The sequence below is a fragment of the Oncorhynchus mykiss genome, chromosome 32, assembly GCF_013265735.2.
Source record: "Oncorhynchus mykiss isolate Arlee chromosome 32, USDA_OmykA_1.1, whole genome shotgun sequence".
Taxonomy (NCBI): Eukaryota; Metazoa; Chordata; class Actinopteri; order Salmoniformes; family Salmonidae; genus Oncorhynchus; species Oncorhynchus mykiss.
This window is the reverse complement of record NC_050572.1, coordinates 1,447,522-1,475,517: the sequence shown is the minus strand read 5'-3', so window position 1 is coordinate 1,475,517 and position 27,996 is coordinate 1,447,522. Positions and strand designations below refer to the sequence as shown.

General features: G+C 42.5%; 1 protein-coding gene across 1 annotated transcript in view; it reads left to right on the top strand.

Annotated features, from left to right (window-relative positions):
- The first annotated feature begins 5,715 nt into the window (after positions 1–5,715).
- Positions 5,716–27,996, top strand: part of grhl2b (grainyhead-like transcription factor 2b) — a 96,066-nt gene continuing 73,785 nt past the window's right edge. Inside the window, exons 1-2 of the mRNA XM_036971234.1 lie at positions 5,716–6,090; positions 26,600–26,786. Coding sequence (XP_036827129.1) covers positions 6,071–6,090; positions 26,600–26,786 — 207 coding nt within the window. The 5' untranslated portion in view covers positions 5,716–6,070. The remainder of the gene's footprint in view (positions 6,091–26,599; positions 26,787–27,996) is intronic.

The following is a 27,996-nucleotide window of genomic DNA, read 5'->3' as shown; positions in this document are numbered from 1 at the left end:
CTCTCTTCTCCATTTCTCCCCTCTCCATTTCTCTCCACTCCTCTCCTCTCCATTCCACTCCTCTCCATTTCACTCCTCTCCATTTCTCTCCTCTCCATTTATCTCCTCTCAATTTCTCTCTTCTCCATTCCTCTCTTCTCCTCTCCATTTCTCTCCTCTCCTCTATCGAGAGAGGCTTGCTGATTCTGCAAGACATTTTTTTTGGTGAGAAAGATACGAATGCCAGCCAGAGCATATGATGCTTCTGTCCCTTTAAGAGCCAGTGGAATGGGATGCAGCGCCAAGCCTAGGTCCAAAAGGCTCCATAACAGCTTCTACACCTAACCCACAAGACTGCTACACAGTTAATCAAATTACTACTGAGACTATTTGCATTACTTCTTTACGCCGCTGCTACTCTCTGTTCATTATCTATGCATAGTCACCTTAGCCCTACCTTCATGTTCATATTACCTCAATTACCTCGGCTACCCTGTACCCCTGCACATTGACTCGGTACCGGTACCCCCTGTATTTAGCCTCGTTACTACCCCATACCCTGCACATTGACTGGGTACCGGTACCCCCTGTATTTAGCCTCGTTACTACCCCATACCCTGCACATTGACTCGGTACAGGTACCCCCTGTATTTAGCCTCGTTACTACCCCATACCCTGCACATTGACTCGATACCGGTACCCCCTGTATTTAGCCTCGTTATTACCCCATACCCTGCACATTGACTCGGTACCGGTACCCCTGTATTTAGCCTCGTTACTACCCCGTAACCCTGCACATTGACTCGGTACCGGTACCCCCTGTATATAGCCTCCACATTGACTCTGTACTGGTACCTCCTGTATATAGCCTCCACATTGACTCTGTACCGGTACCCCCTGTATATAGCCTCCACATTGACTCTGTACCGGTACCCCCTGTATATAGCCTCCACATTGACTCTGTACCGGTACCCCCTGTATATAGCCTCCACATTGACTCTGTACCGGTACCCCCTGTTTATAGCCTCCACATTGACTCTGTACCGGTACCCCCTGTATATAGCCTCCACATTGACTCTGTACCGGTACCCCCTTTATATAGCCTCCACATTGACTCTGTACCGGTACCCCCTGTATATAGCCTCCACAATGACTCTGTAGCAGTACCCCCTGTATTTAGCCTCGTTATTGTTATTTTATTGTTACCTTTTTTTACTTTAGTCAATCTTTTTATCTTCTTACTTTTAAAAAAAAGGTCTCAGGGCTTGTAAGTAAGCATTTCACGGTAAGGTGTTGTATTCAGCTGATGTGACAAATAAAATTAGATTTGATATGCCTTGAAGAGCCAACAGAATGTGATGCTGCTGCTCTTTTAAGAGCCAGTGGAATGTGATGCTGCTGCCCCTTTAAGTGCCACTGGAATGTGATGCTGCCGCCCCTTTAAGAGCCACTGGAATGTGATGCTGCCACACCTTTAAGAGCCAGTGGAATGTGATGCTGCCGCCCCTTTAAGTGCCAGTGGAATGTGATGCTGCACTAGGGTAGCCTAGTGGTTAGAGTGTTGGACTAGTAACCGGAAGGTTGCAAGTTCAAACCCCCGAGCTGACAAGGTAGAAATCTGTCGTTCTGCCCCTGAACAGGCAGTTAACCCACTGTTCCTAGGCCGTCATTGAAAATAAGAATTTGTTCTTAACTGACTTGCCTGGTTAAATAAAGGTAAAATAAAATAAAATTAAAAAAATTAAAAAAGAGCCAGTGGAATATGAAGCTGATGCCCCTTTAAGAGGGAAAGGGGGATACCTAGTCAGTTGTCTACTGAATGTAGTCAGTTGTCAGAAGTCCAACTGAATCAGAGAGGTGAGGGGGGCTGCCTTATTCAACAGCCACCTCTTCAGCTCCCGGGGAACAGTGGGTTAACTGCCTTGTTAAGGGGCAGAACGACAGATTTCTACCTTGTCAGCTCGGGGATTTTGGTAACTGGCCTTTCGGTTACTGGCCCAACGCTAACCACTAGGCTACCAAGCCAGTGGATTGTGATGCTGCTGCCCCTTTAAGAGCCAGTGAATTGTGATGCTGCTTCCCCTTTAAGAGCCAGTGGAATGTGATGCTGGTGAGCCAGGAGACTTCATCTGAGCCCCAATCTGCATTGAGCGTAAAGCCGAGTGGAGCGGAGGGGATCAACCTGGGCCCTGTCTGTTACATTCAAGCACACTGCCATCTCCCTCTGCAATCTCTGCTTATGGTTACCTGCCAAACAGGTACACACACAGATCCCAGCCAAGCCCAGACAAGCTTCCTTTTCCCTGAAGTAATACCATGCATGCAGGTACACCTTTCACCTTTACCACAGCAGCACACATTCATTTTAGGTACAGAGGAAGCTCCTAACCTCTGACATGCCCCTGCCTGTCTGTATACATCCTAACCCCTGACATACCCCTGCCTGTCTGTATACATCCTAACCCCTGACATGCCCCTGCCTGTCTCTATACATCCTAACCTCTGACATGTCTTTCATACCCCTGCCTGTCTGTATACATCCTAACCCCTGACATACCCCTGCCTGTCTCTATACCGTCTGTTAAGTAGATTCTCAACTGTCAGAAGGGAATACTATTAGATGTTACACATTCCAAAGGGGATGAAAATAGGTAGAAATGCCTGGAAAGTATTTAGCATGTGGAATCACATTATAGTCTGAATCATTTCACCACATCTGTAAAAGAAAAGGACCAATCAGCCAGTAGAACAGATCATCTGCAAGAGAAAAGGACTAATCAGCCAGTAGAACAGATCATCTGCAAGAGAAAAGGACCAATCAGCCAGTAGAACAGATCATCTGCAAGAGAAAAGGACCAATCAGCCAGTAGAACAGATCATCTGCAAGAGAAAAGGACCAATCAGCCAGTAGAACAGATCATCTGCAAGAGAAAAGGACCAATCAGCCAGTAGAACAGATCATCTGCAAGAGAAAAGGACCAATCAGCCAGTAGAACAGATCAGCTCCTCTCTCTCTCTCTCTCTCTCTCTCTCTCTCTCTCTCTCTCTCTCTCTCTCTCTCTCTCTCTGCTCTGTTCTCTCTGTTTTTTCTCTTCTCTCTCTCTCTGTTCTCTCTCTGTTCTCTCTCTGTTCTCTCTATTCTCTCTCTCTTCTCTCTCTGTTCTCTCTCTCTCTCTGTTCACTCTCTCTCTCTCTCTCTCTCTGCTCTGTTCTCTCTGTTTTTTCTCTTCTCTCTCTGTTCTCTCTCTGTTCTCTCTCTGTTCTCTCTATTCTCTCTCTCTTCTCTCTCTGTTCTCTCTCTTTCGCTCTTCTCTCTCTCTGCTCTCTCTCCCTCTTGCTCGTATCTCTCTCTGTTTCTCTGTTCTCTCTCTATTTCTCTCAGTGTTGTGGGTTCGCAGCATTAACCCTAATCCATTTGTGACTGTTGTTGAGGGAATGCCATGCATGCTCTGCTCTTTGCAAGAGGACCCCACCTGTATTTATTTAGCAACTCCATTTACACACAGCATTGAAAAGCCCAGGTGCTCACTTAAACAAATTAGAGAAGGGAGGATAGTGACCATTAGCCAAACACACACTAACACACAAAAGGGAGGCCTGACTCAAAAGCTTCACTGTTCAACTGAACTTTTCACTAATAATGTGTATGTATTTCCATAGCGAAACCTATGCCTCAAGAGTATTCATACGCAAATGAATGCTTCTTCCCGAAGTTGCAACAATAACTTAGTAAGTACACTTACTGATACAACAAAGTAAGCAAAATACTCCTAAAATGTTTAAATGCAAAATCTAAAATGGAATGTCTGAGCACCCCAACAACCATGAATGAAATATATGAATCAGAAATGAATAAAATGTATGGACCCAGGTCTTTCCTTTTCCCCAGGTGGAAGATTGGCTTGACCAATGACGTGACCCACAACTCCCAGACCAGACTGAGTGATTCCTCTTGTCCTGATTGATTGGTATCTACAACAACAACTATAGGCCCTGGTCAAAAGTAGTGCACTATATAGGGGATAGGGTGCTATAGGGCCCTGTTCAAAGTAGTGCACTATATAGGGAAAAGGGTGCCATTTGGTAAGCGTGACTGTGGGGTTGAGATAACATCTGAAGGGTGGTCTCCATGGATACAGTCTGACTGTGGGGTTGAGATAACATCTGAAGGGTGGCCTCCATGGATACAGCCTGACTGTGGGGTTGAGATAACATCTGAAGGGTGGTCTCCATGGATACAGTCTGACTGTGGGGTTGAGATAACATCTGAAGGGTGGTCTCCATGGATACAGCCTGACTGTGGGGTTGAGATAACATCTGAAGGGTGGTCTCCATGGATACAGTCTGACTGTGGGGTTGAGATAACATCTGAAGGGTGGTCTCCATGGATACAGCCTGACTGTGGGGTTGAGATAACATCTGAAGGGTGGTCTCCATGGATACAGTCTGACTGTGGGGTTGAGATAACATCTGAAGGGTGGTCTCCATGGATACAGCCTGACTGTGCGGTTGAGATAACATCTGAAGGGTGGTCTCCATGGATACAGTCTGACTGTGGAGTTGAGATAACATCTGAAGGGTGGTCTCCATGGATACAGCCTGACTGTGGGGTTGAAATAACATCTGAAGGGTGGTCTCCATGGATACAGTCTGACTGTGGAGTTGAGATAACATCTGAAGGTGTCCATGGCACCATGTGACCCTCTCTCCTCCACAAAGTAGTGTCTATTGTCTGTTAACCAGGAGTTTCAAGTTTTATTAGTGGTATGTACAAGATACATATGGTATACACCATTCAACGAGATGCTTACTAGCACATTCCTTCTTGACAATGCAACAACAATAAGAAATAATGAAATATAAGAATAGGAACATAACGTTTTAGAAGTCATCACAAACAATCAATACAATGGTACCACAATACAATGGTATTGTGTCAACAAATTGCTGGGCACCACCCAGCCATCAGAAATAAATGTATATTAAATGTCCCTGAGCCCGGGCTGCACAGGGCCATGTCGGTCCGCTAATACAGGACTTTTAAAGACCCAGTGCACGACTTTTGTAAGAAAAAAAATACACATTTTTATTTTATTTATTTATTTCAAATTCTTATTATTTTTTAGGTGTTGCTGCTGCACCCTAGGCAGCCCTAATTCCTGCGGCTGTGACCTGTGACCTGTGACTATATGAGGTGATGTGAGTAAATATCCTAAACACTTGAATTACACATGGCTTTACATGAGGAACTTGTGCTTAGCTGTGGCTCTGACCGTGTGCCTGGAGAATTCCAACCTCAGATCCCTATCCAGGTGTGTGTGTGTGTGTGTGTGTGTGTGTGTGTGTGTGTGTGTGTGTAGGCTATTTCAGGCCCAGGGCATTGATGTCTATCAACAACAGGTCAGTGAAGGTCTATCCTATCTTTAAGGCAGGGCAGTCATGCTGCAAGTCCTCTCCTATTCCATCCTCATCTCCCCTATCATTCATTCCAGCAGTCATGGTATTTCAAGAACATTTCTAAATTACATAGCAAAATACTGAAGAAGAGGCCAGTTTATTTCAATGCAGAATGCAGTAACATTGTCAGTTCTAGGTATATAACCCTACAGGTGAGGGGGGGGGGGGGGGGGTGTTACCTGTTTTTCTGACGAGGCAGCCAATCACCGATAGGCTGAGACCACGGTAGATGGACCAATCAGCGATAGGCTTGCCTTCTTTCAACCCAAATACCTTACACTGAAAGAATTCCAACAAAGTTGACTCATTCCTATTTAGCAAAGCGAGGTAAATATAGTCTTTTTTTTATAACGAGGATTTGTTATTCCTTTCATGTACTGACTATTGTATAGGAGATCATTGATTAGCTGCTCTGTATTGGCACAAAGCACACAGAGGTGCAGCAGCGTCCAGTGAAGCCTAACTGCCTGGTAGAAAGGAAGGGACTGTCTGCGTGAAACAAGCAGGGTAGGAAAAGTCGACTTACCTGTAACCCAGGTTCTGGCATCCCTCACCAACTCTGCCTCACTCTAGTAGTACCTGCTCTGACTTGAAAGTCCAGTTTCACAAGGAAGAATCGTGGAGGAAGAAAAATATGTCACAGGAGACGGACAAGTAAGTGATCATAGCTGGGGAAAGGATCTTTGATGACTTTAACATGACATACGAGACTTTTTGCGTTGTAATTTGGGACAAAATAAATAAAGTTATGTTTTATTATGACATTAATATTTTAGTAAAAAATATGTAACAATTTTTGTTTATATTATTTGGGATTCATTTCCTCTAACCTTTTGGAAGTATTACTGTGGTTGTGTTAAAGGCAAACTAAGGTTGGCGGCGAATAGACTTGTCAAATTCGCAGTTTCCGTCAGATGTAATAGGCTGCAGTTTATGTGAATAACAACTTGAGGTCTTTTTGTTTTAGTACTATTTGGTTTAGGCCTATTTAATACTTTGAGTGGCTTTTAGGGCTAGAATCATCTGTAAATGACTGTGCAGAACAATGTATTTACCATGTTCTGAATAAAATATCTTGCTTTATTTATCACATCATTATCTTCTGTTTGGTGCTGTATTTTCAGTACCTGCTGGTTTGATTTGTGGCCATCTTTATGTTGCAGTTTTGTTCTGACTATGTCACACTGCATGTCTGTCTTCTCCATGGACTGGAATGTTGACACTAATGACATTTTGACCCACTATTGACATTTGACATTTGTCTATTTCTTCATTTTTTTTCAGTGAAATAATAATTTTTACGGGCTGTAGAATTAATTTCAATAACCTTTTAAATTACTTTTTCTCATCAAATATGACCCTGACTCAAAAATGAGAATAAAATAGTTAGTATCCAATGATGGGAATTATTATCATGATTAGTAGCTCACGTGTTTCACGAATTCAACCATTTGACTTTAAAGCCGATCCTAAAATGTGGACATGGGCAGATGTACACTACTTCTATTTGTTTTACACTGAATATGCAAATACGTTGTTATCATATCAACCCCAGTAATGTTAGTCTGTTTCCCAGCCCTGTTTAGAGCTTACAATGTTAGTTCAAATGCCCACACCAGATCTCCACGAAAAACAACCTTTAACCTATATTTTTGACATATAGGGCTACAAATGTCTTCAGGCGTAAAGTTTAACAGCAGACATCAGCTGTATGCACTTCCTTGTGGGTTATACTATTTAAAGACCCAGCACAACCAAAAAACATATTTTTCCTGTGTTTTATATGATATCTTCAATGGAGAGAAAGTATGAGAGTGGAGTACAGGAGGGGTAAGAAGAACGAGCTCTGTAGTCCACAGCCTGGGCCCTGAGGGCTTCTAGTGGCTATAATAGCCTCAACATGGGGTCAGAGTGTCATAGGATCTGGAGACATGGGGAGAGGAAAGAAAGGTATGGGGGGGAACTGTTGAGCGGAAGTATCTTTCAGGGGTATCTTTTGATTTTGCAGACATTTAAAATTGAGTTTTCCTAAACCTAGGCAAATAAAACAATGTTCTTCTGAGCAGCAGACTAGTAGTTAGTCAGTCCTATAGCTATTGTCTGTCCTGAAGCTCTATAACCTGTTGATTAGAGCTATTGTCTTTCCTGAAGCTCTCTAACCTGCTGATTAGAGCTATTGTCTGTCCTGAAGCTCTCTAACCTGTTGATTAGAGCTATTGACTGTCCTGAAGCTCTCTAACCTGCTGATTAGAGCTATTGTCTGTCCTGAAACTCTCTAACCTGCTGATTAGAGTTATTGACTGTCCTGAAGCTCTCTAACCTGCTGATTAGAGCTATTGACTGTCCTGAAACTCTCTAACCTGCTGATTAGAGCTATTGACTGTCCTGAAACTCTCTAACCTGCTGATTAGAGCTATTGTCTGTCCTGAAACTCTCTTTTAATTGTATTTTATTTGTATCTTTATTTAACCAGGTAGGCTAGTTGAGAACACCTTTATTTAACCAGGTAGGCTAGTTGAGAACAAGTTCTCATTTACAACTGCGACCTGGCCAAGATAAAGCAAAGCAGCGCAACACAAACAACAGCACAGAGTTACACGTTGAATAAACAAGTGTACAGTCAATAACACAATAGAAAAAAAAAGTCTGTATACAGTGCGTGCAAATGGAGGTAGGGCAATAAATAGGCCATAGTAGCAAAGTAATTACAATTTAGCAGATGACGATGAGCAGATGATGGTGTGTAAGTAGTTAAACTGGTGTGTAAATGAGCAGAAAAGTAAATAAAAACAATATGGAGATGAGGTAGGTAGATTGGGTGGGTTATTTACAGATGGACTATATACAGCTGCAGCGATCAGTTAGCTGCTCAGATAGCTGATGTTTAAAGTTAGTGAGGGAAATGTAAGTCTCCAGCTTCAGCAAAAAAAAATGCAATTCGTTCCAGTCACTGGCAGCAGAGAACTGAAAGGTAAGGCGGCCAAATGAGGTATTGTCTTTGGGGATGACCAGTGAGATATACCTGCTGGAGCGCGTGCTACGGGTTGGTGTTGTTATCATGAACAGTAAGCTGAGATAAGGCGGAGCTTTACCTAGCATAGACTTATAGATGACCTGGAGCCAGTGGGTCTGGCGACAAATATGTAGCGAGGGCCAGCCGTCTAGAGCATACAGGTCGCAGTGGTGGGTGGTATAAGGGGCTTTAGTGACAAAACAGATGGCACTGTGATAGACTACATCCAATTTTCTGAGTAGAGTATTGGAAGCTATTTTGTAGATGACATCGCAGAAGTCGAGGATCGGTAGGATAGTCAGTTTTACTAGGGTAAGTGGCGGCGTGAGTGAAGGAGGCTTTATTGTGAAATAGAAAGCTGATTCTAGATTTGATTTTGGATTGGAGATGTCTGGAAGGAGAGTTTACAGTCTAGCCAGACATCTAGGTATTTCTAGTGGTCCATATATTCTAGGTCAGAACCGTGCAGAGTAGTGATGCTAGTCGGGCGGGCGGGTGCGGGCAGCGAACGGTTGAAAAGCATGCATTTGGATTTATTTGCATTTAAGAGCAGTTGCAGGAAGGAGAGTTGTATGGCATTGAAGCTCTCTAACCTGTTGATTAGAGCTATTGTCTTTCCTGCAGGTCTCTAACCTGCTGTATAGATTAGAAATATTGTCTGTCCTGAAGCTCTCTAACTTGCTGATTAGAGCCATTGTCTTTCCTGCAGGTCTCTAACATGCTGTTGAGAATAAATATTTTGTCTGTCTTGAAGCTCTCTAAACTGCTGATTAGAGCTAGTGTCTGCCCTGAAGCTCCCTAACCTGCAGAATAGAGCTCTTCAATGTCCTGAAGCTCTCTAACCTGCTGGTTCGATTAGATATATTGTCTGTTCTGAAGCTCTCTAACATGTTGATTAGAGCTCTTGTCTGTCCTGAAGCTCTTTAACCTGCTGATTAGAAATGAGCTATTAAATGTCCTGAAGCTCTTTAACCTGCTGATTAGAAAATAGCTATTTCTGTCCTGAAGCTCCCTAACCTGCTGAATAGAGCTCTTCAATGTCCTGAAGCTCTCTAACCTCCTGTTTATATTAGAAATATTGTCTGTCCTGAAGCTCTCTAACTTGCTGATTAGAGCTATTGTCTTTCCTGCAGGTCTCTAACATCCTGTTTAGAATAAAAGTTATTAAAGTTATTGAATGTCCTGAATTTCTCTAACCTGTTGATTAGAGCTATTGAATGTCCTGAAGCTCTTTAACACGCTGATTAGAGCTGTTGCCTGTCCTGAAGCCCACAAACCTTCTGAACAGAGATATTGTCTGTCCTGAAGCTCTCGAACCTGCTGATTTGAGCTATTGTCTCTCCTGAAGCCCTCTGGTCGGTTGTTTAGAGCTATTGTCAGTCCTGGAGCTCTCTAACCTGCTGATTAGAGCTATTGTCTGTCCCTAAGCTCTCTAACCTGCTGATTAGAGCTCTTGTCTGTCCTGAAGCTCTAAAACCTGCTGATTCGAATTGACCTATCGTCTGTCCTAAAGCACTCTAATCTGCTGATTAGAGCTATTGCCTGTCCTAAAGCTCTCTAATTTGTTGGGTAGAATAGAGCTATTATCTGCCCTGAAGCTCTCTTACCTGCTAATTAAACTTATTATCTGTCCGGAAGCTTTCTAACATGCTGGTAAGAGCTATTGTCTTTCCTGAAGCTCTCTAACCTGTTGATTAAATCTAATGTCTGTCCTGAAGCTCTCTAACCTGCTGATTAGATTTAATGTCTGTCCTGAAGCTCTCTAACCTGCTGATTAGATCTAATGTCTGTCCTGAAGCTCTCTAACCTGCTGATTAGATCTATTGTCTTTCCTGAAGCTCTCTAACCTGCTGATTAGATTTAATGTCTGTCCTGAAGCTCTCTAACCTGCTGATTAGATTTAATGTCTGTCCTGAAGCTCTCTAACCTGCTGATTAGATCTAATGTCTGTCCTGAAGCTCTCTAACCTGCTGGTAAGAGCTATTGTCTTTCCTGAAGCTCTCTAACCTGTTGATTAGATCTAATGCCTGTCCTGAAGCTCTCTAACCTGCTGATTAGATTTAATGTCTGTCCTGAAGCTCTCTAACCTGCTGATTAGATCTAATGTCTGTCCTGAAGCTCTCTAACCTGCTGATTAGAGCTATTGTCTTTCCTGAAGCTCTCTTTCCTGTTGATTAGAATATAGCTACAGCCTGTCCTGAATCGCTCTAACCTGATGATTAGAGCTCTTGGCTGTCCTGAAGCTCTCTAACCTGCAGATTAGAGCTATTGTCTGTCCTGAAGCTCTCTAATCTGCTGATTAGAGCTCTTGTCTTTCATGACATTATCTAACCTGCTGAATTGAGCTCTTGTCTGTCCTGAAGCTCTCTAACCTTCTGACTTGTATTTGTATCGATTATGGATCCTCATTAGTTCCTGCCAAGGCACCACTAACTCTTCCTGGGTTTATTATGGATCCCCATTAGTTCCTGCCAAGGCACCAGCAACTCTTCCTGGGGTTTATTATGGATCCCCATTCGTTCCTGCCAAGGCACCAGCAACTCTTCCTGGGGTTTATTATGGATCCCCATTCGTTCCTGCCAAGGCACCAGCAACTCTTCCTGGGTTTATTATGTATCCCCAGTAGTTCCTGCCAAGGCACCAGCAACTCTTCCTGGGTTTATTATTGATCCCCATTAGTTCCTGCCAAGGCACCAGCAACTCTTCCTGGGTTTATTATGGATCCCCATTAGTTCCTGACAAGGCAGCAGCTACTCTTCCTGGGGTTTATTATGGATCCCAATTAGTTCCTGCCAAAGCAGCAGCAACTCTTCCTGGGGTTTACTATGGATCCCCATTAGTTCCTGTCAAGGCAGCAGCTACTCTTCCTGGGGTTTATTATGGATCCCCATTAGTTCCTGCCAAGGCAGCAGCTAATCTTCCTGGGGTTTATTATGGATCCCCATTAGTTCCTGCCAAGGCAGCAGCTACTCTTCCTGGGGTTCAGCAAAACGAAGGCTGTTTATATCATTTAAAAAACATTGCAACATATTCACAGACTGTGTGCCCTCAGGTCCCTACTCCACCACTACCACATATATACTGTACAAGTCCACGTGTATGTGTGTGTATAGTGCATATTCTACTGTGTGTGTGTGTATGCATGTGTCTGTGCCTATGTTTGTGTTGCTTCACAGTCTCCGCTGTTCCATAAGGTGTTTTTTATCTGTTTTTAAATGAGTTACTTGATGTGGAATAGAGTTCCATGTAGTCATGGCTCTATGTAGTACTGTGGAATAGAGTTCCATGTAGTCATGGCTCTATGTAGTACTGTGTACCTCCCATAGTCTGTTCTGGACTTGGAGACTGTGAAGAGACCTCTTGTGGCATGTCTTGTGGGGTATGCAAGGGTGTCCGAGCTGTGTGCCAGTAGTTTAGACAGACACCTCGGTGCATTCAACATGCATACAAGCAGTGATGAAGTCAATCGCTCCTCCACTTTGAGCCAGGAAAGATTGACATGCATATTATTAATATTAGCTCTCTGTGTACATCCAAGGGCCAGACTTGCTGCCCTTTTCTAGACCAATTGCTATTTTCCTAAGTTATTTTTTGTGGCACCTGACCACACGTCTGAACAGTAGTCCAGGTGCGACAAAACTAGGGCCTGTAGGACATGCCTTGTTGATAGTGCTGTTAAGAAGGTAGAGCAGTGCCTTGTTAATAATGCTGTTAAGAAGGCAGAGCAGCGGCTTGCTGATAATTATGTTAAGGCAGAGCAGCGCCTTGTTGATAATGCTGTTAAGGAGGTAGAGCAGCGCCTTGTTGATAGTGCTGTTAAGAAGGCAGAGCAGCACCTTGTTGATAATGCTGTTAAGAAGGTAGAGCAGTGCCTTGTTGATAATGTTGTTAAGAAGGTAGAGCAGCGCCTTGTTAGTAATGCTGTTAAGAAGGTAGAGCAGCGCCTTGTTGATAATGCTGTTAAGAAGCGCCTTGTCATGGACATAGTTATTTATTTCACCTTTATTTAACCAGGTAGGCCAGTTGAGGCCAGTTGAGAACAAGTTCTCATTTACAACTGCGACCTGGCTAAGATAAAGCAAAGCAGTTCGAAACATACAACACAGAGTTACACATGGAATAAACAAACGTACAGTCAATAACACATTAGAAAAATGTATATACAGTGTGGGCAAATGTAGTAAGATTAGGGAGGTAAGGCAATAAATAGGCCATAGTGGTGAAATAATTTCAATTTAACACTGGAGTGATGTGCACATAGAGAGACTGGGGTGCAAAAATATTAAAAAAATAACAATATGGGGATGAGGTAGTTGGGTTGGCTATTTACAGATGCGCTGTATACAGGTGCAGTGATCGGTAAGCTGCTCTGACAGCTGATGCTTAAAGTTAGTGAGGGAAATATAAGCCTCCAGCTTTAGGGACTTTTGCAATTTGTTCCAGTCTTGGGCAGCAGAGAACTGGAAGGAAAGGCGGCCAAAGGATATGTTGGCTTTGGGGATTTCCAGTGAAATATACCTGCTGGAGCACGTGCTAAGTGTTGGTGTTGCTATGGTGACCAATGGGCTGAGATAAGGTGGGGCTTTAGCGAGCAAAGACTTATAGATGACCTGGAGCCTGTGGGTTTGGTGACAAATATGCAGCGAGGGCCAGCCAATGAGAGCATACAGGTCACAGTGGTGGGTAGTATATGGGACAGATGGCACTGTGATAAACTACCTCCGATTTTCTGAGTAGAGTGTTGGAAGCAATTTTGTAAATGACATCACCGAAGTCAAGGATCGGTAGGACAGTCAGTTTTATGAGGGTATGTTTGGCAGCATGAGTGAAGGATGCTTTGTTGTGAAATAGGAAGCTGAGTCTAGATTACATGTTGAATTGGAGATGCTTAATGTGAGTCTGGAAGGAGAGTTTACAGTTTAACCAGACACCTAGGTATTTGTAGTTGTCCACATATTCTAAGTCAGAACCATCCAGGGTAGTGATACTAGTCGGGCGGGCAGGTGCGGGCAGCGATCGGTTGAATCGCATGCATTTCATTTGACTAGCATTTAAGAGCAGTTGGAGGCCACAGAAGGAGAGTTGTATGGCATTGAAGCTCATTTGGAGGTGTCCAAAGAAGGGCCAGACGTATACAGAATGGTGTCGTCTGCGTAGTGGTGGATCAGAGAATCACCAGCAGCAAGAGCGACATCCTTCATATATACCGAGAAAAGAGTCAGCCTGAGAATTTAACCCTCTGGCACCCCCATAGGACCTTGAGTGTGGCTGAGGTGCACCCATGACCAGCTCGGAACCCAGATTGCATAACGGAGAAGGTACGGTGAGATTCGAAATGTTCGGTGATCTGTTTGTTAACTTGGCTTTCGAAGACTTTAGAAAGGCAGGGCAGGATGGATATACGTCTGTAACAGTTTGGGTCTAGAATGTCTCCCCCTTTGAAGAGGGGGATGACCACGGCAGCTTTACAATTTTTAGAGATCTCAGACTATACAAAAAAGAGGTTGAACAGGCTAGTAACAGGGGTTGTAACATTTGTAGCAGATCATTTTAGAAAGAGAGGGTCCAGATTGTCTAGCCCAGCTGATTTCAGAACATCAGATATCTGATTTGGGTGAAGGAGAAGCGGGGGGACTTGGGCAAGATTCTTGCGGGGGGTGCAGAGCTGTTGGCCCAGCTAGGGATAGCCCGGTGGAAAGCATGGCCTGCCGTAGAAAAATGCTTATTGATATTCTCAAGAAGTCAACAAATGAGAGCGCCTGGGGAATAGGTGTACTGGTGGCTACAGGGCCTGGGTTAACCTCTACATCACTAGAGGAACAGAGGAGGAGTAGGATAAGGCTACGGCTAAAGGATATAAAAACTGGTCATCTAGTGCGTTGGGAACAGAGAATAAAAGGAGCAGATTTCTGGGAGTGGTAGAATAGATTCAGGGCATAATGTACAGACTAGGGTATGGTAGGATGTGAGTACAGTGGAGGTAAACCTAGGCATTGACTGACAATGAGAGAGGTTGCATCTCTGGAGGCACCAGTTAAGCCAGGTGAGGTCTCTGCATGCGTAGGGGGTGGGACAAAAGAGCTATGTGCAGTGATCGGTAAGCTGCTCTGACAGCTGATGCTTAAAGTTAGTGAGGGAAATATAAGCCTCCAGCTTCAGGGACTTTTGCAATTTGTTCCAGTCTTGGGCAGCAGAGAACTGGAAGGAAAGGCGGCCAAAGGATATGTTGGCTTTGGGGATTTCCAGTGAAATATACCTGCTGGAGCACGTGCTAAGTGTTGGTGTTGCTATGGTGACCAATGGGCTAAGATAAGGTGGGGCTTTAGCGAGCAAAGACTTATAGATGACCTAAGGCATGTTGAGCGGGAATGGGGGCTCTACAGTGAAGTAAAACAATATAAACTAACAGAAACAGCAGTAGACAAGGCATATTGGCATTAGAAAGAGGCATAAAGCAATCACAGGTGTTGGTCAGGAGAGCTAAGACAACAACGGGTAAATGGCGATGAATGGGCAGAGAGGGTCAGTTAGGTGCACACAGGGCCTGAGTTCGAGGCTGGGGCCGACAAATAAACCAAATCAGGTACAGTGTTATTGAACAGTCCAGCAGGCATCAGCCTTGTAGCCAAGTGATTATAGGGTCCAATGAGCAGCAATAGGTGAGTCAGGGAGCCGTTCGGTAGTAACTACTGCGCTAGGCCAGCGGGAGACAGAAAGCTAGCGGGCCGGGGATAGCAGATGGGTCTTCGGCGACGTCGCAATGGAAAACCACATCGGACGATTACATCGGTAGACCAGTCGTGATGGATCGGAGGGGCTCCGTGTCAACAACAAAGTGTCCAGGCCAATTGGCAAAAGAGGTATTGAAGCCCAAGAATTAGCTGGTATACTCCGTCGGTTGGCCGGGAGATGGGTCTAGCTCGAGGCTAACTGGTGCTTGCTTTGGGACTGGTGCTTGATGCGATGATCCAGTGTAATGGTCCAGAGATTGCAGCAGAAATCCGATGAGGAGAAAAGCAGTCCGATATGCTGTGGGTTGATATCGCGCTGTGCAGACCGGCAGGTAATTGTCCGAGCTAAAGCTGGCTGGTGTCTGAGCTAAAGATGAAGACCGCTAGCAGTGGCTAACAATGACTAGTAGATAGTTAGCTGGCTAGCTCCTGATGGAAGTTCCAGTTATAAGGTATAAAAAATAGCAGATCCGTACCACATTGGGGAGGTGGGTTGCAGAAAAGTATATTTAGTTTGTAGATGGAAAGTGCGATTAAAATATATACGAGAAAGAAAACTTCTCCCTGTTTTAGCTACTGTTGTGTCAATATGTTTTGATCATGACAGTTTCCAATCCAGGGTTCCTTTATTTTATTATTATGTTTTGATCCACTTTATTACGGACAGACCATCTTAATTACCGTTGCATCAGTATGTTTTTACCATAATAGTTTACTATCCAGGGTTACATCAAGCAGTTTAGTCACCTCAACCTGCTCAATTTCAACATTATTTATTACAATATTTAGTTGAGGTTTAGGGTTTAATGAATGATTTGTCCCAAATACAATGCTTTTAGTTTTAGAAATATTTAGGACTAACTTATTCCTTGCCACCCACTCTGAAACTAACTGCAACTCTTTGTTAAGTGTTTCAGTCGCAGTCGCTGGTCAGTTGTACTTAGATGTGTAGTTTCAGCATGTCATGCCTACATTTGCTATTCTTGCCAATGAAAAAATCATTAAAATAAGTTGGAAATATCAGTTGGTTTTGTGAGGAATGAGCCGTCTGATTCATTGAATGATGGAGCTGAGTTTGCCTTTTTCCCCAGAATTTCATTTAAGGTGCTCCAAAGCTTTTTACTAGCATTCATTATTTCACTTATCATTTTATAGTGTAGTTTCTTCTTTTTTTTATTCAGTTTAGTCACATGATTTCTCAATTTGCAATAAGTTTGCCAATCAGTTGTGCAGCCAGACTTATTTGCCATTCCTTTTGCCTCATCCCTCTCAAACATACAATTTTTAAATTCCTCATCAATCCACAGGGATTTAACAGTTTTTACAGTCATTTTCTTTATGGGTTCATGTTTATTAGCAACTTGAATAAGCAATTTCATACATGTGTCAAGTGTCTTTTTGCTCCTCATTACACACCACGGACCAACAAATATTCTTTACAATAAACAACAAAGGAATCACTACAAAACTTCTTGTATGACCTCTACACTATATTTAGGGTTGCACATTTTGGGGAATAGTCAGATGTGGAAACTTTCCTTGGGAATTAACGGGAATATATGGGAATTAACAGGAATATATGCAAATTAATATTAATACCATTTAAATGTAGATGTTTTTTGTTTTGGATATATTTACCATTTCATATGGAGACATAAACCTTTTACATTATCATAAGTAGACATAATTGCAAATTATTAAATCCTTCCAATAGAAATGTAAAAAACAGTTTAGTTACAAATTGAACTTTAATTAAATGAGTTGACTCTTCACATAGGATGATTTCACTGAACAACAAAAGACAGGGAATATTGAATGATCCCCAATGATCAATAACATCTCCCAAAAACGTTTTCAACAGAATGTAAAATGATAGTCTACAAACTAAAGCTTTGGTTGTCTTGATCTCAGGCTTTCATGTCTTCTCCCTGGACCTCCTCAACGTCCACCTCTTGAACATCAGACTCTGAGGCCTCATCTTCACTGTCACTTTCCAATCTTGTTGAGGATGGCTCATTGTCAGGCTCAAAAAGCCTAAAATTTGCCTGGATGGCCACCAATTTTTCAACCCTTGTATTGGGCAGCCTGTTGCATGCTTTGATGTGTGTGTTCCCAAACAAGGACCAGTTGCGCTCTGAGACGGCTGATGTTGGTGGGATTCGGCAACAGGGGAAAGAGCCTCGGATCCACAAAGTCCCTTCCACCAGGTGGCTGATGAGATATGTTGCTACGACTGCCATATTGCATCTCCATCCCAAAGCCCTTGCATGGAAGTGTACTTCACCAGACTACCAAGAACCTTGCCCTCATCCAGGCCAAGGTGGCGAGACACGGTTGTGATGACACCATAGGCCTTGTTGATCTGCGCACCAGACAGGATGTTCTTGCCAACATACTTGGGGTCCAAAATCTACCCTGCGGTGTGTATGGGCTTCAGGAAGAAGTCTTCACGCTTTTTGATGTATTTCAGAACTGTAGTTGCCTCTACTCGGAGCAACAGTGAAGTGGGTAGGGCAGTATGGATTTCTTCTCTTACATCTGCAAGCAGAGTCTGAACATCAGACAGGATGGCATTGTCTCCCTCAATCCGTGCAATGGCTACTGCTATTGTTATTTTGCTTACGTCAGGGTGTGACATGGGTGATGTATGTGTTGTTGTCTTGTCTAGGGGTTTTTGTATGTTTATGGGGCTGTCTCCTTTCTAGGTATTTTGTATGTCTATGGTTGCCTAGATTGGTTCTCAATTAGAGGCAGCTGTCTATCGTTGTCTCTGATTGGGAACCATATTTAGGCAGCCATATTCTGTGGGTACTTTGTGAGTGATTGTTTCCTGTCTTTGTGTCCTCTGCACCAGATAGGACTGTTTCGGTTTTGCCACATTTGTTATTTTGTAAAGTGTGTTCAGTTTTTCCCCTATTAAAACATGGTCACCTACCACGCTGCGTATTGGTCCGATCCTTGCTACACCTCTTCAGAGGAAGAGGAGGAAATCAGCCGTGACAGCTGTAGGTTTCAGGAGTTTCAGGCTGCTTACCACTCTCTCCTAAAATACATCAGCATTTCTCTGACTACGTTCCTCCATTGAGTCAAAAAAAACTTCTGATTCCAGGAGGACTATGAGTAGTTGCTATAAATAAGGTGTCTCATTCACCTCAAGTAGCAGTAGAGGGACTTTTGTCAGAGGTTGCTTGTTGTGATTGCTGAGGGAACTTTATGCACTTTGTTGCATTCTTCACATATGATTTGGCACAGTATTTGCAAATGTACACAGCTTTTCCTTTACATTAGCTGCAGTGAAATGTCTCCACACATCAGATAGTGCCGGTGGCATTTTTCTGTAAAGATTAGAAAACAAATTGTAAAAAAAACCCCAAAAAAACAATTCCATGTACTGATATAGTTAATAGTTAAGGAGTTAGATTAAACAACTCCTTTGTAAGATCAATGTTTTAAAATGTATGGAAACAGGTGAATTAACACTCCTCAGTTAGCAGGCTCAATGAAGCTAAACCCCACATGGTAGCAAAAACTAACTAGCAGAAATTGGTAACAAGTTAGAAATGATTTAAAAACACTTTGCTGTAGGCTACTATTTACTAGTAAACAAAAAAATAATGTATGCCATATAAAATATATTCACCCCACCCAGTTTTGTAATCAAAACTTACCATAAAGCATGTAGTCCTTGGCTCAGACAGTGTTGTAGTGTGGGCTTAATAGCATCTCATCTCATCTCATTGTGCAAGATCTTGTGAATCAGCTGTACATGTGATGGTAGAATGCACTGTGCATGCAGAGGGTTACAATTCCATTGAATTGAGGATAGGTTAACTAAAATATGCTACAAGACCGAGAATTGCCTTGTGTGTCCCACAAAAAAGGTTCCCTGTTACAAGATAACTTTTTAGCTTATAACAGTGAAAATGCTCCACATTCCAGGGCTTAACTTCCTATGGAAAATTACAGGAACAATTCCGGGAATTTACTGGAAAGATTCCGACCCTTTGCAACCCTAACTATATTAGGCCCAGCCTTTGGAACTTTGGTTTTCCTAGATATTGCTACTATATTGTGATCATTACATCCGATGGATCTGGATACTGCTTTCAAGCACATTTCTGCAGCATTAGTAAAGATGTGATCAATACATGTTGATGATTTCATTCTTGTGCTGTTTGTAACTACCCTGGTAGGTTGACTGATAACCTGAACCAGGTTGCAGTTATTAGTTACAGATTGAAGTTTTTTCTTGAGTGAGCATCTTGATTAAAGCCCGTCAATATTTAAATCGCCCAGAAAATATACCCCTCTGTTGATTTCAAGCATTTCACACGTTATCGAGATGCTGACTGTTAGCACTTGGTTCTGTAGCAGCTTCCCACCAGAATGGGCTTTAGGTGAGGCAGATGAACTTGTAGCCATATTACTTCAACAGTATTTAACATGAGATCCTCTCTAATCTTTACAGGAATGTGGTTCTGAATATAAACAGCAACACCTCCACCATTGGTATTTCTATATTTTCTATAAATGTTATAACCTTGTATTGCTACCACTGTATTATCAAAGGTTTTATCTGAGTTTCAGAGATAGTCAGAATATGAATGTAATCTGTTACTAGCAAATTATTGATTTCATGAACCTTGATTCTTAAGCTACATATATTAACGTGGGCTATTTTGAGCACTTTTCTTCAGCGATGATTACTTGCTTTCATTGCTTTATTGGGAGGTTTAGCAGCAGTAGAGGTGCTCATGTTATTTATGTTAATGCAGGGTGAGCTGCTCACAGTGGACTTCCTACTAGGGCACACCGGCTTAGTGCTAACAGTATACATCTGGTTCATATGCACATGATTACTGCACACAATAGCTGTAGGATCAGCAGAGGCATTCAGGGCAGTTAAAGGGACATAAATTAGATTGCGTATATTTTGTCTACTGATGCCCCTGTTGTAATGTACAATTGCTGAAGCATTATGAAAACTCACAACGGTAGGGATTAGCTGAGCTGGGCTTGAGTCATTGATAAGTCATTGTCTCAACACAGCTGTATTATGCTGTGAAAGGATCCAGGAACCCAAATGATTTGGGTGGATCACATCCTCCTTGTATAACATGTTTTGTTTACAAATGTTATCGAAATTGTCAACAAAAGTTACACCCATTGAGCTGCAATAATCACGTAGCCAGCTGTGAGGAGAAAGAATCCTGAGACAGTGTTCAATGCCACGATTCAGAGATGGCAGAGGGCCAGATATGATTGATCTTTTGTTAGGGTTTAGAAGAGAGTCAATCAACTCTTTAAAATCCCATTTCAACTGTTCAGAGCTGCCCTTCATAATGTGATTAAAACCCACATGGACTAGGATGGAATGGATTTCAATGTCCTGGTAGTACATTCAGGAGCAGCTTAGTAATGGTATTAAAACCCACATGGACTTGGATAGAATCAATGTCCTGGTGTAGTGCATTCAGGAGCATCTTAGTAATGTCATTAAAACACACATGGACTAGGATAGAATCAATGTCCTGGAGTAGTGTATTCAGGAGCAGCTCAGTAATGTTATTAGAACCCACATGGACTAGGATATAATCAATGTCCTGATGTAGTACATTCAGGAGCAGCTTAGTAATGTCTTTAAAACACACATGGACTAGGATACAATGGATTTCCATGTCCTGGTGTAGTACATTTGGGAGCAGCCTAGTAATGTTATTGAAACCCACATGGACTAGGATAGAATAAATGTCCTGGTGTAGTACATTCAGGAGCAGTTTAGTAATTTCATTAAAACACACATGGACTAGGATAGAATCAATGTCCTGATGTAGTGCATTCAGGAGCAGCTTAGTAATGTCATTAAAACACACATGGACTAGGATAGAATCAATGTCCTGGTGTAGTACATTCAGGAGCAGCTTAGTAATGTTATTAAAACCCACATGGACTAGGATAGAATCAATGTTTATGTCCTGGTGTAGTACATTCAGGAGCAGCTTAGTAATGTTATTAGAACGCACATGGACTAGGATAGAATCAATGTCCTGATGTAGTACATTCAGGAGCAGCTTAGTAATGTCTTTAAAACACACATGGACTAGGATAGAATCAATTTCCTGGTGTAGTGCATTCAGGAGCAGCTTAGTAATGTCTTTAAAACACACATGGACTAGGATACAATCAATGTCCTGGTGTAGTACATTCAGGAGCAGCTTAGTAATATCATTAAAACACACATGGACTAGGACAGAATCAATGTTCTGGTGTAGTGCATTCAGGAGCAGCTTAGTAATGTCTTTAAAACACACATGGACTAGGATACAATCAATGTCCTGGTGTAGTACATTCAGGAGCAGCTTAGTAATGTCATTAAAACACACATGGACTAGGACAGAATCAATGTTCTGGTGTAGTGCATTCAGGAGCAGCTTAGTAATGTCATTAAAACACACATGGACTAGGATAGAATCAATGTCCTGGTGTAGTACATTCAGGAGCAGCTTAGTAATTTCATTAAAACACACATGGACTAGGATAGAATCAATGTCCTGGTGTAGTACATTCAGGAGAAGCTTAGTAATGTTATTAAATCCCACATGGACTAGGATAGAATCAATGTCCTGGGTGTAGTACATTCAGGAGCTGCTTAGTAATGTTATTAAAACCCACATGGACTCGGATAGAATCAATGTCCTGGTGTAGTGCATTCAGGAGCATCTTAGTAATGTCATTAAAACACACATGGACTAGGATAGAATCAATGTCCTGGTGTAGTGTATTCAGGAGCAGCTCAGTAATGTCATTAAAACCCACATGGACTAGGATAGAATCAATGTCCTGGTGTAGTGCATTCAGGAGCAGCTTAGTAATGTCATTAAAACACACATGGACTAGGATAGAATGGATTTCCATGTCCTGGTGTAGTACATTCGGGAGCAGCTTAGTAATGTCATTTACTCGAGCTCAGGGAAAGGACATTGTTTTTGCACCAGGAACGGTCACATTTCTTACCATGGAGCTGCCCAGATTCACCGCTGGCGAGAAGGATGAGGAAATCCGCCCACTCCCTATTCTCAGGATTCAGAGAACCCTTCATGGATGGGCGAGAGGCAGGATAACTTGAGCCTGTGGCAGGCCTCCGACAGATGGAGAAGCCCCGCTCGATCCAGAACAGGGACGGAAGGTTGTCAACATCGACTAAGAATTCGTAGTTGTAGGCACTGCGGCTGCAGACACGACTCGTGACATGCGACCATCGTTGATCGTCTTGCTCCTCTTGCTGTGCTCCTTCGACTCCGCTATCAGATGGGGGAGCTCCAGGCAACACCGGCCAGTTGGATAACGACAAACGACAAGGCGGAGATGCATCCAACAAGCGTGAACGTCGTCCAGCCACCGGCGTAGAAAATGTAACCATTCTACTCTGCGTTTTCACCAGTTTCTTACGTAGGCTGGCGATTTGCGTGATCAATGAATCCACCTCAAACCTATAATCCTCGGCAAGTAAACAATTGCCGCATTGGAACTCTGAGTTGTCCAGTTTGTCCCGTAACAGTGGGTAATAGATACCGCTCCTACAGTGCTGGAAATGTATTTCTCCAGACAAAGAGGACTTCAGTCCAAAACTCATCTGGTACCAACTTCATTAGCCTGATGGCTAGCAGCTTAGCGTCAATGTCAAGCAGGCTTCAACCTGTTTGTTAAGTGGGATTCCGGGACAAGAAATAGCTGTCCTTGCTGTTCAAAGCTTATAGCTATTCTCTGCCCTGAAGCTCTCTAACCTGCTAATTAGAATATACAGTACCTATTGTCCATCCTGAAGCTCTCTAACCTGCTTATTAGAGCTATTGTCCGTCCTGAATCTCTCTAACCTGCTGATTAGAGCTATTGTCTGTCCTGAAGCTCTCTAACCTGCTGATTAGAGCTATTGTCTGTCCTGAAGTTCTCTAACCTGCTGATTAGAGCTATTGTCTGTCCTGAAGCTCTCTAACCTGCTGATTGGAGCTATTGTCTGTCCTGAAGCTCTCTAACCTGCTGATTAGAGCTATTGTCTGTCCTGAAGCTATCTAACCTCCTTTAGACTGTGTGTGAGTGTGAGTGTGAGTGTGAGTGTGAGTGTGAGTGTGAGTGTGAGTGTGAGTGTGTGTGTGTGTGTGTGTGTGTGTGTGTGTATATGCAGTGTGTGCCAGTGTGTATAATACGTGTGTGTGTGTGTGTGTGTGTGTGTATATGCAGTGTGTATAATAAGTGTGTTTGTGTACAGTTGAAGTCAGAAGTTTACATACACCTTAGCCAAATACATTTAAACTCAGTTTTTCACAATTCCTGACATATAATCCTAGTAAAAATTCCCTGTCTTAGGTCAATTAGGATCACAACTTTATTTTAAGAATGTGAAATGTCAGAATAATAGTAGAGAGAATGATTTATTTCAGATTTGATTTCTTTCATCACATTCCCAGTGGGTCAGCAGTTTACATACACTCAATAAGCACAGTGGGGAGAACAAGTATTTCATACACTGCCGATTTTCCAGGTTTTCCTACTTACAAAGCATGTAGAGGTCTGTAATTTTTATCATAGGTACACTTCAACTGCGAGAGACGGAATCTAAAACAAAAATCCATTGCATTTTATTGCATGACATAAGTATTTGATCACCTACCAACCAGTAAGAATTCCGGCTCTCACAGACCTGTTAGTTTTTCTTTAAGAAGCCCCCCTATTCTCCACTCATTACCTGGATTAAATGCACCTGTTTGAACTCGTTTCCTGTATAAAAGACACCTGTCCACACACTCAATCAAACAGACTCCAACCTCTCCACAATGGCCAAGACCAGAGAGCTGTGTAAAGACATCAGGGATAAATTGTGGACCGGCACAAGGCTGGGATGGGCTACAGCACAATAGGCAAGCAACTTGGTGAGAAGGCAACAACTGTTGGTGCAATTATTAGAAAATGGATGAAGTTCAAGATGACGGTCAATCACCCTCGGTCTGGGGCTCCATGCAAGATCTCACCTCGTGGGGCATCAATGATTATGCGGAAGGTGAGGGATCAGCCCAGAACTACACGGCAGGACCTGGTCAATGACCTGAAGAGAGCTGGGACCACAGTCTCAAAGAAAACCATTAGTAACACACTACGCCATCGTGGATTAAGCGCATGTCCAGGCCCGTCTGAAGTTTGCCAATGACCATCTGGATGATTCAGAGGAGGAATGGGAGAAGGTCATGTGGTCTGATGAGACAAAAATGGAGCTTTTTGGTCTAAACTCCACTCGCCGTGTTTGGAGGAAGAAGAAGGATGAGTACAACCCCACGAACACCATCCCAACCGTGAAGCATGGAGGTGGAAACATCATTCTTTTGGCATGCTTTTCTGCAAAGGGGACAGGACGACTGCACCGTATTGAGGGGAGGATGGATGGGGCCATGTATCGTGAGATCTTGGCCAACAACCTCCTTCCTTCAGTAAGAGCATTGAAGATGGGTCGTGGCTGGGTCTTCCAGCATGGCAACGACCCGAAACACACAGCCAGGGCAATTAAGGAGTGGCTCTGTACGAAGCATTTGAAGGTCGTGGAGTGGCCTAGCCAGTCTCCAGACTTGAACCCAATAGAACATCTTTGGAGGGAGCTGAATGTTCGTATTGCCCAGCGACAGCCCCAAAACCTGAAGGATCTGGAGAAGGTCTGCATGGAGGAGTGGGCCAAAATCCCTGCTGCAGTGTGTGCAAACCCGATCAAGAACTACAGGATGATCTCTGTAATTGCAAACAAAGGTTTCTGTACCAAATATTAAGTTCTGCTTTTCTGATGTATCAAATACTTATGTCATGCAATAAAATGCAAATTAATTACTTAAAAATCATACAATGTGATTTTCTGGATTTTTGTTTTAGATTCTGTCTCTCACAGTTGAAGTGTACCTATGATAAAAATGACAGACCTCTACATGCTTTGTAAGTAGGAAAACCTGCTAAATCGGGTAGTGTATCAAATACTCCCCACTGTATTTGGTAGCATTGCCTTTAAATTGTTTAACTTGGGTCAAACATTTGGGTAGCCTTCCACAAGCTTCCCACAATAAGTGGGGTGAATTTTGGCCCATTCTTCCTGAAAGAGCTGGTATAAACTGAGTCAGGTTTGTAGGCACTCTTGCTCGCACACGCTTTTTCAGTTCTGCCCACACATTTTCTATAGGGTTGAGGTCAGGGCTTTGTGATGGCCACTCCAATACCTTGACTTAAGCCATTTTGCCACAAATTTGGAAGTATGCTTGGGGTCATTGTGCATTTGGAAGACCCATTTACGATCAAGCTTTAACTACCTGACTGATGTCTTGAGATGTTGCTTCCACATGTCTACCTAATTTTACCTCTTCATGATGAAATCTATTTTGTGAAGTGGACGAGGCCCTCCTGCAGAAAAGCACTCCCACAACATGATGGTGTTCTTTGGCTTGCAAGCCTCCCCTTATTCCTCCAAACATAACGACGGTCATTATGGCCAAACAGTTCTATTTTTGCTTCATCAGACCAGAGGACATTTCTCCAAAAAGTACAATCTTTATCCCCATGTGCAGTTTCAAACCTTTGTCTGGCTTTTTTATAGCGGTTTTGGAGCAGTGGCTTCTTCCTTGCTAAGCGGCCTTTCAGGTTATGTCGATATAGGACTCATTTTACTGTGGATATAGATACTTTTGTACCTGTTTCCTCCAGCATCTTCACAAGGTCTTTTGCTGTTGTTCTGGGATTGATTTGCACTTTTCACACCAAAGTACGTTCATCTCTAGGAGACAGAACACGTCTCCTTCCTGAGCGGTATGACGGCTGTGTAGTCCCATGGTGTTTATACTTGCGTACCATTGTTTGTACAGATGAACGTGGTACCTTCATGCGTTTGGAAATTGCTCCCAAGGATGAACCAGACTTGTGGATGTCTACAAAAACATTTCTGAGGTCTTGGCTGATTTCTTTAGAATTTCTCATGATGTCAAGCAAAGAGGCACTGAGTTTGAAGGTAGGCCTTGAAATACATCCACAGGTACACCTCCAATTGACTCAAATTATGTCAATTAGCCTATCAGAAGCTTCTAAAGCCATGACATCATTTTCTGGAATATTCCAAGCTGTTTAAAGTTACAGTCAATTTAGTGTATGTAAACTTCTGACCCACTGAATTGTGATAGAGTGAATTATAAGTGAAATAATCTGTCTGTAAACAATTGTTGGAAAAATTACTTCTGTCATGCACAAAGTAGATGTCCTAGCCGATTTGGCAAAACAATAGTTTGTTAACAAGAAATTTGTGGAGTGGTTGAAAAACGAGTTATAATGACTCCAACCTAAGTGTATGTAAACTTCCGACTTCAACTGTATATTAAGAGTGCGTGTTTGTGTCATATCACAGTAAGCGGCTGGTGGTGGTGGTACCCAATGAGACGTCCTTCCAAGGGCGGCGTGCATACACCAGCGAGGATGAGGCATGGCGGTCCTACTTGGAGAACCCTCTGACTGCAGCCACTAAGGCCATGATGAGCATCAATGGAGACGAGGACTCTGCTGCAGCCCTGGGACTGCTCTACGACTATTACAAGGTGAGAAAGTTACAAAGTTCACTATTACTACTACCACTACTATCACTATCACTACTATCACTAATACTACTACTACTATTCCTAATACTACTACTACTACTATCACTACCACTACTATCACTGCTGCTACTACTATTGCTACTATCCCTACTGCTACTACTACTATCACTATCACAAAAACTACTACTATCACTATCACAAAAACTACTACTATCACTATCACTAATACTACTACTATCACTGATACCACAACTACTACTACTACTACCACTACCACTATCACTAATACTACTACTACTATCACGAATACTACTACTGTCACTACCACTACTATCACTAATACTACTACTATTACTACTATCACTACTGCTACTACTACTATCACTATCACTAATACTACTACTATCACTGATACCACTACTACTATTGCTATTACTACTACTACTACCACTATCACTACTACTACTACTACTACTAATATCACTACTACTACTTTTATCAATATCACTACTACTGCTATTAATACTACTGTCACTACTACTATCAGTATCACTACTATCACTACTACTACTATCACTAGTACTACTATTAATACTACTGTCACTACTACTATCACTATCACTAGTACTACTATCACTACTACTAATATCACTAGTACTACTATTAATACTACTGTCACTACTACTATCACTACTGCTACTATCACTAGAATGACTACTACTATCACAAGTACTACTACTACTATCACTACTACTATCACTACTACTACTACTACTACTATTACTAGTACTACTACTATCACTACTACTACTACTACTATCACTATGCCTAGTACTACTATCACTACCTACTACTACTATCACTACCACTACTATCACTGCTGCTACTACTATTGCTACTATCACTACTGATACTACTACTATCACTATCACAAAAACTACTACTATCACTATCACAAAAACTACTACTATCACTATCACTAATACTACTACTATCACTGATACCACAACTACTACTACTACTACTACTACTACCACTACCACTATCACTAATACTACTACTACTATCACTAATACTACTACTGTCACTACCACTACTATCACTAATACTACTACTATTACTACTATCACTACTGCTACTACTACTATCACTATCACTAATACTACTACTATCACTGATACCACAACTACTACTACTACTACTACCACTA